Genomic DNA, 12254 nt, shown 5'->3' with positions numbered 1-12254 from the left:
GAAAGGTAAAATCCTTTTTTCTTTTTGCTTGGAAGACATTTCCAATGTTTAAGTGTACCTAGATGTTAACATGGTACCTACTGCATTTAAATGCTGTCAGCTTTGTCATTGTAAGTATTGACATTTGTTTATTCAGCTTATAATGGAAAGTCCAGCCATGTATCAAATCAAGCTTAATCTGTTTAAGGTTTGCGATGTGAATGCCTGGAGATGCCAAGTATACAGAGATGGATGGATTATTTTGGTCCTTCTTGTTGCTTTTGTTGCAAAGCTAGAGGAAGCTTTTCTCTATATGTGACCCTAAACATCCTACATTTGGGAGAGTTCTTAGTGTGTCGATTGCAAGCTTGTTCAGAAAATGAGGCTGGCTGATGGCTGAAATAAGTAAATAACGTGGCAAAAATACTTCCTTTCTTTTTCTGAGTTTGTTATGTTTTTGTAATTTGACTCTGTGTGTTGTTGAAAATGTCAATATGTCTTTGCAGGGTGCAGTGCAGTTCGGACAGGACTCGGCTGTGTCGGTGGTTTTCAGGCAGCCCAGCGCCGGCCGGTCTGTCACATGGACAGGACCCGGCTTTGCCCGCGTTCCCAGCGGAGCTGGGCTGAGATTTGCCATCAACAACGTTCCCTTTGCTATGGACTTTGATATCACAATTCGTTATGAGCCTGAGGTACTTGTGATGTCTTGTGTGTCTTGTGATGTGTGATAGATGCAGGGTCTATTTTGTCAATAACAGGACACAGCAGCTTGTCCCACTCTTTATATTTAAATTTAAAATTGTTTGCCTTTTCATCCTTATCAACACAGCAACATGCCCTCCACTGATCCCCTTAACTCTTTCCACTCATATCTGAAAAATCAGCATCAAAAGTATTTTCTAAGCATCAGTCAAGACTTCATCTTCTGGAGTTCCTCTTTTGGTACCTTTGCTTGGACTGGACTTTTGTTCACAAATCAGACACATGCAAAAGGCAGCTCCTTTTAGATGGGCATCCTGTATTTCTAGCTGGGATTTTCTGGACAGGAGAACGTGCACAGGCAGGAGTGATCTGAGTAGATATTTATCCAGGGCTTTTGCAGACATCCAGCTTCCCAGTTGCTCCAGCTGGGCTCTGAGATTTGTGAAAATTGTAGGAAAATAGCCAAAAAAAATCTTATTTTTTGCCTGGACAAAATTTCTCAATGATGAAGACATGTCTGGGGAAATCTGTTAACCCCAATCTGGTTAAACCCAAGTCCACACCCATGTCTTCAAAAACATAGGCAAGTGTTTTATTCGTACCAGCATTTGTACATGCCTTGCTCTTTTGCTTCGCAGCTCCCAGGGACAATCCCACCACTCAAGATCCTCCTTCTGTCTATTGTATTCTGTTCTCATACTGTCATTCTGAGGCAAACAAAACTCCCAGTGTCTTAAAATATGAGAACAATTTTGCAGTGGGCTGGTTTGATGTAGCTTTTTCCTTCTAAGGATTAGATTAAACAGTTGAATTTTAAAGACTTTTGTTACAAAGTCTTTTATGTTTGTTACTCCTTATTAGATGTGAGAGGCATCACATACATAATGAAGGATATCTCCAGGACAACACTGTGCTAAGAAAGGAAACAACTCCAATGACTTTAACAGAGCTGTTTCCATTTGCACCAGCTGAGGTCCCATTTCCGTCTCTGCTCTTCAACTAGCCATTGCAAATACAATGCATTTTTCACAAATAACATTATTTTTTTAGTCCTGCAGAGAACAAAGAGAAAATCTCTTTTGTCACTGCAGTGTGAAATCATTCAGATGGCTTTCATGAATCCCGGCAAAGAGAAAGTAGGTTTTTCAGATATGAAAAATGACCATAATTTTTGTCCTTTGTTTATAGTCCTTGGAAGACTGGCTTGCAAGTGTTGCCATCCAGCCTGCCGGTATTTTGTCAAGTCAACGCTGCAAAAACAAGGGCCTTTCACAGGAGCCACACGCGTTGCCTCTCCCAGCTACAAAGAGGTCTGACTGTTCCTGTCCTTTTGCCTGTAGATTTTCTGTGTACAAATGTTTTACTGAAGCACTGCAAAGCGACAAATGTGTGGGAAAGTGGGAATATTAGAAACATGTGTGGCCTTTCCTGTTGCTGTCACACCACAATACCACGCAGGCTCTAAGGAAGAGTCTGATGCTCCAGTCCTCAGCCTGACAAAGGTTTGCCCAAGACAGGAGAGCAGCCTGAGATCCTGCTGGGGTTAGTCGTTGCTTTGGCGAAGATCCAGCTGCAACTATTTCAGTATAGAAAGGAAATATTGACTTAAAGTCACTGTCCTAGCCTATTTTCAAAACCAGCTTTTCAGCTTGGACCTATGTAAAGTATAGAGAGGAGCCAAGAGGATGTGACCAAAGTCTTGATCAAACAGGGACAGAAAAGGACAAATACAAACAGTGAGTTGCAAACTCCTTTGCTTGACGTAGTAAAACCTGCCGTTTTCGGTTTGATCTCACCAGGTTAAATTGCGCTTGGTGAAGCATCCAGGCAGAAGTCATGCAGCTTTCCCAAAGCCTGCAAGCAGTGGGGCTGGGTGTGCTCCCCGCAGCAGCAGGGCTTGCCTGGGGCTGCAGGCGTTAGGATGCAGGCACAGAGTGGAGGGAGCGCTCACAGCATCCAGTAAACTTGCCTTGTCCCAACTCGTGGCTATAACCATGCTTTATTTCTGCTAAACAGGATTGCACTTCTGCAAACTCCAGTCTGCCTGGAGCCAGGAACAGAATATTCTGTGGATGTGTATTTTTCTCAGCCCTCTGCCTCTGACCCAAAGGCGAAATCATTCATCTTGATTGACTCAGTGAGTAGTTCTGTCACAATTCCCTTGAGGCTGTATTTATACCAGTGTGATTTTTTTTTTCACACAGACTTACTCAAAATATTTTAAAATAATTTATAATGTGTTTTAATAGAAATTCAGGGAAGCGTGCTTCTGCTTACCTCCATTGGCACTGTGTTTGCATGTTTTTGTATGGAAAGGCAGAATAGTATCTGTTCTGATTTTCATGGAGCGACACCATAATAGCTCATCAAGTCATATGTTAATAGTCAGAGTATGTACCTCTATCTGTTGCTTATTTATTATGAGCACACTCCACATATGGTCATGAGATGATGTGGTTAGGAATATAAATTCATGCAGTTCTTCATCACTTAGTTTTTTTAAAAATCTCTGTAATTTGTCTGAATCTAATTTAAAAATAATGGATATATTTAAAGATGGCATTGGAAAAGTAAGTTCATTCTGTGCTTTCCTGGGAATCAGGTCCAGACATCTCCCAAGTTTCCACCAAGTCAGGAACTGGGTGTTAGTTTTGGGTCTTTCTCTTGAGAAAAATATTTTTAAGTCCATTCCTCTAATTACTTCTGTAGAACTGGACCTGACAAGGGCTGGCCATACTTGGACATAGAACCTTCAGCTGATTTTTCCTCTGTCTCAATAATACAAGTAAAAATTTTGGCCAGATACTGCTGTTGGAGTCATCGACACAGCACCTCTTAGAAACAAAAACAGTTCTGAGCATATATCTGAGGTTTTACTATAACCTGACTTTTTTATACACAGTCTCTTCTATTTGAAGAACTTGGGGAATGTCTAGACCTTCAGAATAAATGTGAATTTAGATGACAGAGAAGTACAATGGCAGATTTGGAAACGTGGTGCTCCAGGCCTCTGTCCTTGCAATGCAGAGCACAGTAAGAGAATGTGGGAAATTCTGGTTTTCAGTATATCTAAGCAAAAATATTTTCTTTTCCCTCTTAACGCAAAAGCTTGGACTTATTCCCAGAATCAGCTCTGTGGAGGACTTATGCAGTGAAAAGGATTTAGATGAGTACCAGAAGTATCACTGTATTGAAATTGCATCAGAAGTTGGACCTCACGTCCTGCCCGAAGTGTGCGCACGGCTCATAGCCAGCATGTCAGCCCGTATTCATAACGGCGCCGTCGGTAAGGAGCAACCTGCACAGGAAGCTCTTTTTGACAGTTTCTGGTTTACCCTTGAGTTTGTAGGATATGTTGACTGGAGAGCTCTCAGCCCATGGTGGTGTAGGTAAGTGAAGTCGATCACCATGTGGTACGTGTGGACGTGCAGTATATGTCCCACTGAACCCTGAGTGCACTGCAAACACCTTTTGGTGGCATGTGTCTGAGTCCATCGCACCTGATGAGCTATGTGGAGCAGTGTGACAGGTTCCATGGCAGTGCTTGTGTGTTTTCTGAAGAGCATTTCAATCAGATGCAGCTTCACCAGATGGCCAAAGCAGTAACTTTCCTACTTTTCTGGCTGCTGTAAAATGACAGAGGAGTTTTTAAGCCCTCTCCCTGGATGCTGCAGGCCAGCTGGGTGCCCTGGTAGGACTCCAGGCATGATGGCACACAAGCTGATGTGCTGGAAGAGATTCACCAAGGAAACCTTGGTGGTGTCCCAGCAAGAGGGCAGTGGCAGTTGGGGTTTGAAGCCCCAGGCAGTCTCCTGGACCCACCATGGAAAGGGCAGCTGGGCTCAGTGGCTCAGCAAGCTTCCATGATGTTGGGCTCAGAGAAATGGAGCTTCTCTGCACTTCCAGTAACAGGAGGGGCCTTTCTGGACAACTTTGGTGGCCTGCTCCTTTCAGGGAGCCTTGCCTCCAATGGACCTGAGAGCGTCTGCTTGCTTTGGGCTATTTTTAGAAGGAGCAATGCCTCACTCACACGTCATGTGATGTGGTCATGGCTGTGCAGCCACAGACCCCCCCTCATTTAAGTTTGGGCTGTGCTGACTCCCCTTTAGCCCAGTTCCCAGACTGATGGGATTCTCCCAATGAAACACGGCACTTTGGCTTTCTAGTACTGGCATCTGAGCATCCTGAACAAACATCCTCTGTGAGTTAGCAGACCAGCTTCACGCAACAAGTTAGTCCAAGGTGTCCAGAAAGCAGCAAACAATACACAGGTGCAGGCTGTCTAAGTACTGCTTGCAGGTTATGTCCAGCGCTGCAACTAGACATAGGTTTATATCAAACCCTTCTAGAGTTCAGGATATCTCCATTTTGGATCTACATTTTGCTATGCCCTCTTCTGTCCAAATATGTGCTGAAGGCAGTGCCCTGAATGTGGCAGCTCCAACACCGAGACTTGTGCTGGTGCCTGATACACCATCACCATCAATGCTACAGCATCAAATAATCCAAGCCCTAGGCATCAATGGTTAGTGAACCTCTGATGAGAATAATCGAGCTCTTTCCCTCCTATTTTTAAGTGTAAAACCTGCAAGTTTACAAGAGCAGTCACACTCAATTATAATCAAACCTGTATTGATTTTCTTTCCCCTTGGCAGCATGTAAATGCAATCCCCAAGGGTCGCTGAATGCCAGCTGCAGTAAAATGGGGGGCCGGTGTCAGTGCAAAGCCAACGTCGTGGGACGCTGCTGTGACACCTGCTCTGCAGGCAGCTATGGCTTCGGCTTCCACGGCTGCTACGGTGAGTACTTGGCAGCCAGCACCAGCACCAGTACCAATACCAGTATCTGGCTCTTCATGCATACACCAACTTTTTAGGGCTTTGAATCCATGATTGTGTGTGAAGCAATATAAAAAATATTTCCAAAAATAATGAATTTTCCATCCCCGCTGCTCGCACTTCCTTCAAGTAGTGTCAGCAATGAGCCGGGCTGGTGGGAATACGTTCAGGATGCAGCTTTGCTTTTGGTGTTTTCCAGCATGCGAGTGCCACCCACAAGGCTCGCTGAGCACGCTGTGCGACCAGGTGACGGGGCAGTGCTCCTGCCGCCGGGAGGTGGATGGTCAGCGCTGCAGCCGGTGTCTGGCTGGGTATTTTGGATTTCCCCACTGCCGCCCTTGCCCGTGTAACGGCTACGCGGAGCTTTGTGACCCGGTGACTGGATCATGCCTGAACTGTCGCGGGTTTACAGCTGGAAGCCACTGCGAAAGGTAGGGCGACGGGCAGCACTGCAAAGCTCACCCAAACACCAGTACTCTCTGAACCACTTGTGTAGCTGGGGGCCCACCTACATCCCCATGAATGTATCAGTGACCTTAACTGGAAACATATACCTAAACACAGGATTAAACTGGGCCTCGCTGTTGAATAGCAAGTAACTATTTGTTCAGCCAATGTGTGTGGAAAGGTGCATGTAATGCCTGTGGGAGTACTGCGGGCATGGCACACACACAGCATCGCATTGGTACCCTGCAAAAAGGCATTTGAGACACGGGTACCACAGCACCATGTGCTTGGAGACAAGTGTAACGTGCTGCATATGAGATACACTGACTCCTGTCAGCTTTTAAATTGCCAAGAGGCTAACCTCGTGCTGAATACTCATTTTAATACCTGCAGTTATCTCTGAGGAGCTTAAATAAACATGCCCTGTTTGCTGGTTCATATTATTTCCATATGACCAGCAAATTACTTTCCCCACGTGTTCCAGCTCCCTTCAAAACAGTGCTCCTCTTTTTTATTCTATACACTGGCAGCAGTATCAGAGTTCAACATGGACGTCAGAATTGAATTCGTTAGCTGTTTAGTTTAGTTTGGCTGGATTGTACCTTGTCATTCACTTTTAAGAGGATTTCCCCATGAAACCTATTGAGCTCTTCTTGCAGTGCTTTTGGACAATACAGCCTTTGTTTATCGTGCTTGTAGGTGGCAAATAGATTAAAAATGGGAGACTGAAATACTTGTTGCCCTGTGCCTCTGCAGGAGCTCCAGACCCCAGGGTGAGGATAATCAAATAGCCAAGACTTTTAGCCTGGCTTGTATACATATAGAGAATTGTGTTCCCATTTTCCATAGTAAAGCAGATCAAAGACTGAGGATGCTTCAGAAGCTGCTGTGTTGCTGCAGCTGTGGGGCCATGGGGGGCCGGGACGTGGAGGCGGCGGTGATGGGCAGGGTGGCGGGGGGTGGCTGAGCCCCCAGAGAGGCCCCAAAGCCCCTTGCCTGTCTGGGTGAGCCACCACCACAGCCACCACCACCTTGAAACAGCCCTCACCCCGGGTTTGCAGAACGTGTCAGACAGAGCATGGCTGATTTCAATACATATGCTGCATCTAAAATATGCAATATTCTCTGAGTGCTCTGAATGAATCATTGGTTTTTTGCCTGTGCAGGACTTTCTAAGGTCATGCCAGCCACTCTTGGTGTGTGTGTATGGAAACAGATGAATATATGTGGTGATAGGTGAATATACAGAATTTTTACATGGCAGCTTTTAGCTGTCTGTGCAGAGCATGTGTGATATGTCATACATATATATTATCTGTCCTGGTTTTGGCTGGGATAGAGTTAATTTCTTCCTACTAGCTGGTATAGTGCTGTGTTTTGGATTTAGGATGAGAATAGTGTCGATAAAACGCTGATGTTTTAGTTGTTGCTAAGTAGTGCTTACACCAGCCAAGGACTTTTCAGGTTCCCATGCTCTGCCCGGTGCACAAGAAGCTGGGAGGGGGCACAGCCAGGGGGGCTGACCCAGGCTGGCCAAAGGGCTCTTCCACACCGTATGGTGTCATGCTCAGTATAGAAACTGTTGGATGGGGGGCAGCGATGGCTGCTCAGGGCTGGGCTGGGCATCAGTCAGCAGGTGGTGAGCAATTGCATTGTGCATCACTTGTTTTGTACATTTTTATTGTTGTTGTTGTTGTTGTTGTTGTTATTATTATTATTATTATTATTCCTCCCTTGTCCTGTTAAACTGTCTTTATTTCAACCCACGGGTTTTACTTTTTTTTCCTGATTCTCTCCCCCATCCCACAGGGTGGAGGGGAGGGTGAGCAAGCAGCTGTGTGGTGCTTAGTTGCCAACTGGGGTTAAACCCCGACATTATCATTTAGATTAAAATTGTTCCAGAGTAGGTGAAAGTCTTCAGAAATATTCCTTGAAAAGAAAACACATTTTTTTCTTTTTGCTCCAGATTTTGGGAATGCAGCTCTGATTTTCCATTTGAGAACACCTTTGAAGCTTGATATATCTGTACCAATTAATGGAGATAGCGTTACAATGACCTGGAATATTAAATTAATTATACATACATATAAATTGATTCACCTGCAGGGACTGAAAGGAGCACTTGACAATTCCTGCTGCTTTGTGTTGCCTGCTTTTACAGGTGCATGGACGGTTATTACGGAAACCCTCTGAAGGGAGAACCCTGCCGCCCATGCATGTGCCCAGGGGCACCTACGAGCAATAGGTATTTTGCACGTTCCTGTTACCAGGACTCCCAGTCTGCACAACTAGTCTGCAATTGTCTTCAGGGATATTCAGGTATGAAGCGAAAAAAGGACTGGTTTTGATTCTATTAAAATTAATGTAAGAGAGAAAAATGACCATCCTCTGCCCATCCTCTGTTCAGAAATGACAAGTGAGGTAATGGTAATAAAATAGATAAGGAAAGTTAACACTCAAATTTACTGAAATTAGGTGGGGAAGTCTTGACTGAGAAGAGTGGGAATTGTGCAATTACTGTTTGAAAAAGGGATTCACCTGTGTGGATGCAGTGAAGTCATTAATTAATCTGATGGCACTCTCTGGAAACTTCCTCTTTTCCAGGGGCACTACATTAACCTGGTGGGAAGAGCGGGGGGAGAACTGCAGTTGCTCGTTACCTCTGAAAAACAAGCATTGGAAGCCCAAGTCAGAAAGAACAGGGCATCAAAAAGAGCTGATAAGATTTCCTAATCAGAGAAACTCTTTCTTCATATAGAGGAATCTTGCTTTGCCATTATGTCCAAAAGTGACCGTTTCACTGTTCAAATGGTCACTTCAGAAATAAGGTTTCTGTTCTCAGCTGTCTCAAATGCAGATATTTTTGCAGCAAACTGATGCCCTGCTTACTAAGATCCCGTTGACTTTGCTTGAATTTCTGCAGGGAGAACTGAAGATATTTCCCTCCCTTTGGACATTAGAAAGATCTCCAGTGATGGAAGCAAACCTTAATGGGAAACACTGCCAAAAACTAAACCAATGCTGTCATCTTTACTTAGGCCAGGTTCCTTTATAAGTCAAGAGCAGTTTTGCTTGATTAATTGCTGTAGGGCCAAAATGATCCTTGTTGGTACTCACCCAACAGGATGGAGGTGGATGAGGTCCCAGCAACACCAGCCTTCCCCGAAAGGTTTCTGAGGTGCAGGGAGACAGCACCCCAATCAGGGTGGCGTGCAGAAGTAATTGCAATGCCAGCAAGCAAGGACAGAGCATCCCAAAGGTCGTCTGACCTCCTGGGGATCCTCCACTGGGTTACAGAAAGGAGGGCAGGTCTGCCGGGCTCTGGGTTGCTCTGGGAAAGGGCACCCCCTCACCTTCCCATGCTGCTATTGGGGTGAAGGCCCCAGGGAAAATCCTGCAAATATGGCCAACCCTGACTACTACCATTGAAAGGACTTTGCTGGAAAAAGATGTTTGGAGGTGTTATGTGAGGGGGTACCTATTTACTCCTACTGAAAGGACTTCCTTGGTCAAAATGACTTGGGATGTGGAGAGTGCGTTTCCATCAGATTTCAGTGTGGGAGATGTAACTTAAACTGATCGTAGGATTACAGGGCAACAGTCTCAAACAGGTGGATATTTTCCATTGGAAATGTGCATTTGAACAGACAGTCTGAATCTTTTAACGGTATTACTGGAAATTACATGTTTCGCTTCAATTCCCATCAGCCAGCAAATATTTTTACCTTCTTCTCCAACAGGCAATCGATGCGATGAGTGTCCTAGTGGGTTCTACAAAAACCCAGGCAGCCCCGGGCTTGACTGTGCGCCATGTCCCTGCAATAACAACATTGATGTGACAGACCCAGAGTCCTGTAACAGGGTCACTGGGGAATGCACCAAGTGTTTACACAACACCCATGGAGCAAACTGCGAGTTCTGCAAACCAGGGTATTTTGGCTCAGCCCTCGATCAAAACTGTCAAAGTAAGCAACAGCACTGCAACTGCGTCTTACTACCAAGAAAAGTTTTAAAGAAATTAGGCTATAGGGAGAGGTTAGCCCTTGGAAGGACAGTAAAACTGAAGCAGACCAATGGAGCAAAATATGAGAATACCAAATATGTCTCTATCCAGTGATACAAATAACTGTTAATATGGCATCTGTTAAATTCTTTATCATCCAAGTCTCACTAAATTTCATGCTGAATATCACTCATTTGTGAAATACTCATTTGTGAAATGAAATCGGTACTCTCTGTTAGAAAAACAAATGTGCATTCAGTCCATTCAGGAAGGAATCAAAAGTAAAGGAATCAAAGAGAATTGTTTATCTGTGTTGCTGGCTGATGCCAACTAAGCAATGCTCAGTTAACCAGATGATCCCTTGCTGAGCTCCCTGCCTTACCAGTTGTTTTCATTAAGTGGCTAGAATGAGACTGTTCAGGCAATTTAATAGACTCCATGTGGACACTGTCAATAACTCAGCACTTTTAACAGAAAGGCAGTAGTGTAAGAAAAAGCAAGGCATAAGTTTCTTCCCAACGTTTCTCAAAGGCTGCTTTCACAAATGTGCCTGGTAAAGGGTCTAATTTCTACAGGCCAGGCAATTATAGGTATTTTAAAGAAACTCTTTTTCTGGGAGTCTCTAAAATACAGTTCAAGCCCATTCCTTGTTTGTTCTTGGAAGATGTCTGTTAGAAATGGTTAAGCAAGACCTTTTGGCTCCTCACAAGCAGGCTTCTTATCTTACTTGGCTTACTGGGGTTTCCCACGCTGGATAGTCCCTACTGTAAATCAGCTTCTCCTTACCCAGCATATTTAACATTTCATTCTAATAAGATTCAAAATTTACTACGCCTTCATTTTTTGTGCCTGTATTAAACATACTGAATGTTCCCAGTAAGTTTGCTCAAAGTGATATATAAGCTATTATAGAAAGACGGGTAAATTGTATGAGATTAAAAATGTGTTCAAGATTACTAGAAGTAAACCTACAGCATGGGCTTTATATACAGCTCTGGTTGTCCATCGACGGTCTATATTTTCACCTGACGTAGTAATTGTACTTCTTTTCCAGGGTGCATGTGCAATCCGGCGGGTGTTCGCCCTGCCACGTGCCCAGGGGGGGACGCAGCCTGTCTGTGTGACCCAGCCACGGGAGCTTGCCCTTGCCTGCCCAACGTGGTGGGCTCGGCATGCGACCAGTGTGCCTCTGGCTACTGGGACCTGGCTAGTGGAAAAGGATGTCAGATCTGTGACTGTGATCCAAAAAACTCCCAAAGCAACCAGTGCAACCAGGCAAGAAAATTACTCTGCTTTCCAGGAACCGGGGTGGTGGTCTTTTAGCATGGCACGGTGGGGACCCTCTTATAAATGAAGATAGTTTTTTGTCATGCTCCCTGAAAACAAGAAGTCTTTGGAAGTCTGCAGTTCGTGCAATCACACTTTGAGTCCTTACATCAAATGTGCTGTTCTGATAATGTGGCTCTATTTGTATGCAATTTCTCTTTGCCTGTGTGTTTCTTTGTCAAGTGGATCTTAGAAATACTTTGTAAGAAAATGTCACACAGGAAAAAACTGCCTCATAAGTATACGTATAGGGAAGAATGAAGTCCAAGCTTGGACCCAAGAAAGAGTCTTATGAGTATTTTTTTAAGTGTTTATTTTCATAAAGTAGTAGCTGGGGCCATTACATTAATCATGCCTCATCTACCAGACTGCTAGAGTACCTTTTCTCATCTTTAATTCCTGTGGACTTTTTAGGGCTAGAATGTAGAAAAAATAAAACAGCATTTCAGAACAGAGAAGTGAAATTGTGGTCTCATGGAGTCAACAGCAGTTTTGCTATTGACTTCAGAGCACCAGGAGCTTATCCCAAGCTCTTGCTGATGTGCTTTCACATTTTTCTTTCAATATGCTTTCTGTTTGTTCCAGTTTATGTAGTGGATTTATTATTTTTTCTAGCAAATGTAGCTCTTAACCTTGAAGAACTACTGCTTTTCTAAGCTGTACCAGTTATCAGAGCTGTAATTCCCTGCAGTTTAATTTAATAGCTGAATTCCAAAATAAATTTTCTAGAGCAATGTGCATAATGTACCCTTGAGGTTTTCAGTCACAGTTAATATATCATGTAGTTAAAAGTTGAAATATTAATATGAGTACTTTGCTCCAGCAAAAATAAGAAATTAATCTGTTTTGCAAAGGAGAAGAATCCTCTCTCAGATCGTAGTCAAAGGATGAGTTCTCAAAGAGCTTCTATAGACTGGAACATACAAAATCTTTCATATTAGTAAAGTAAAGCCACCTCT

At 44.0% G+C, this 12254-nt stretch overlaps 1 protein-coding gene across 3 annotated transcripts in view; it reads left to right on the top strand.

Annotated features, from left to right (window-relative positions):
- LAMB4 (laminin subunit beta 4) overlaps positions 1 to 12254 on the top strand; it is a 43295-nt gene that overhangs the window by 16638 nt on the left and 14403 nt on the right. For all 3 annotated transcript variants that reach the window (XM_087768094.1, XM_087768096.1, XM_087768095.1), the window contains 9 exons: positions 486 to 671; positions 1870 to 1991; positions 2698 to 2818; positions 3790 to 3967; positions 5337 to 5480; positions 5719 to 5950; positions 8128 to 8285; positions 9707 to 9931; positions 11024 to 11244. In XM_087768094.1, the coding sequence (XP_087624220.1) occupies positions 486 to 671; positions 1870 to 1991; positions 2698 to 2818; positions 3790 to 3967; positions 5337 to 5480; positions 5719 to 5950; positions 8128 to 8285; positions 9707 to 9931; positions 11024 to 11244 (1587 nt within the window). The remainder of the gene's footprint in view (positions 1 to 485; positions 672 to 1869; positions 1992 to 2697; positions 2819 to 3789; positions 3968 to 5336; positions 5481 to 5718; positions 5951 to 8127; positions 8286 to 9706; positions 9932 to 11023; positions 11245 to 12254) is intronic.

The sequence above is a fragment of the Nipponia nippon genome, unplaced genomic scaffold (assembly GCF_047370975.1).
Source record: "Nipponia nippon isolate SJK-2023a ecotype South Korea unplaced genomic scaffold, ASM4737097v1 scaffold_3, whole genome shotgun sequence".
Lineage (NCBI taxonomy): Eukaryota > Metazoa > Chordata > Aves > Pelecaniformes > Threskiornithidae > Nipponia > Nipponia nippon.
This window is presented reverse-complemented; position numbering and strand designations above follow the sequence as displayed.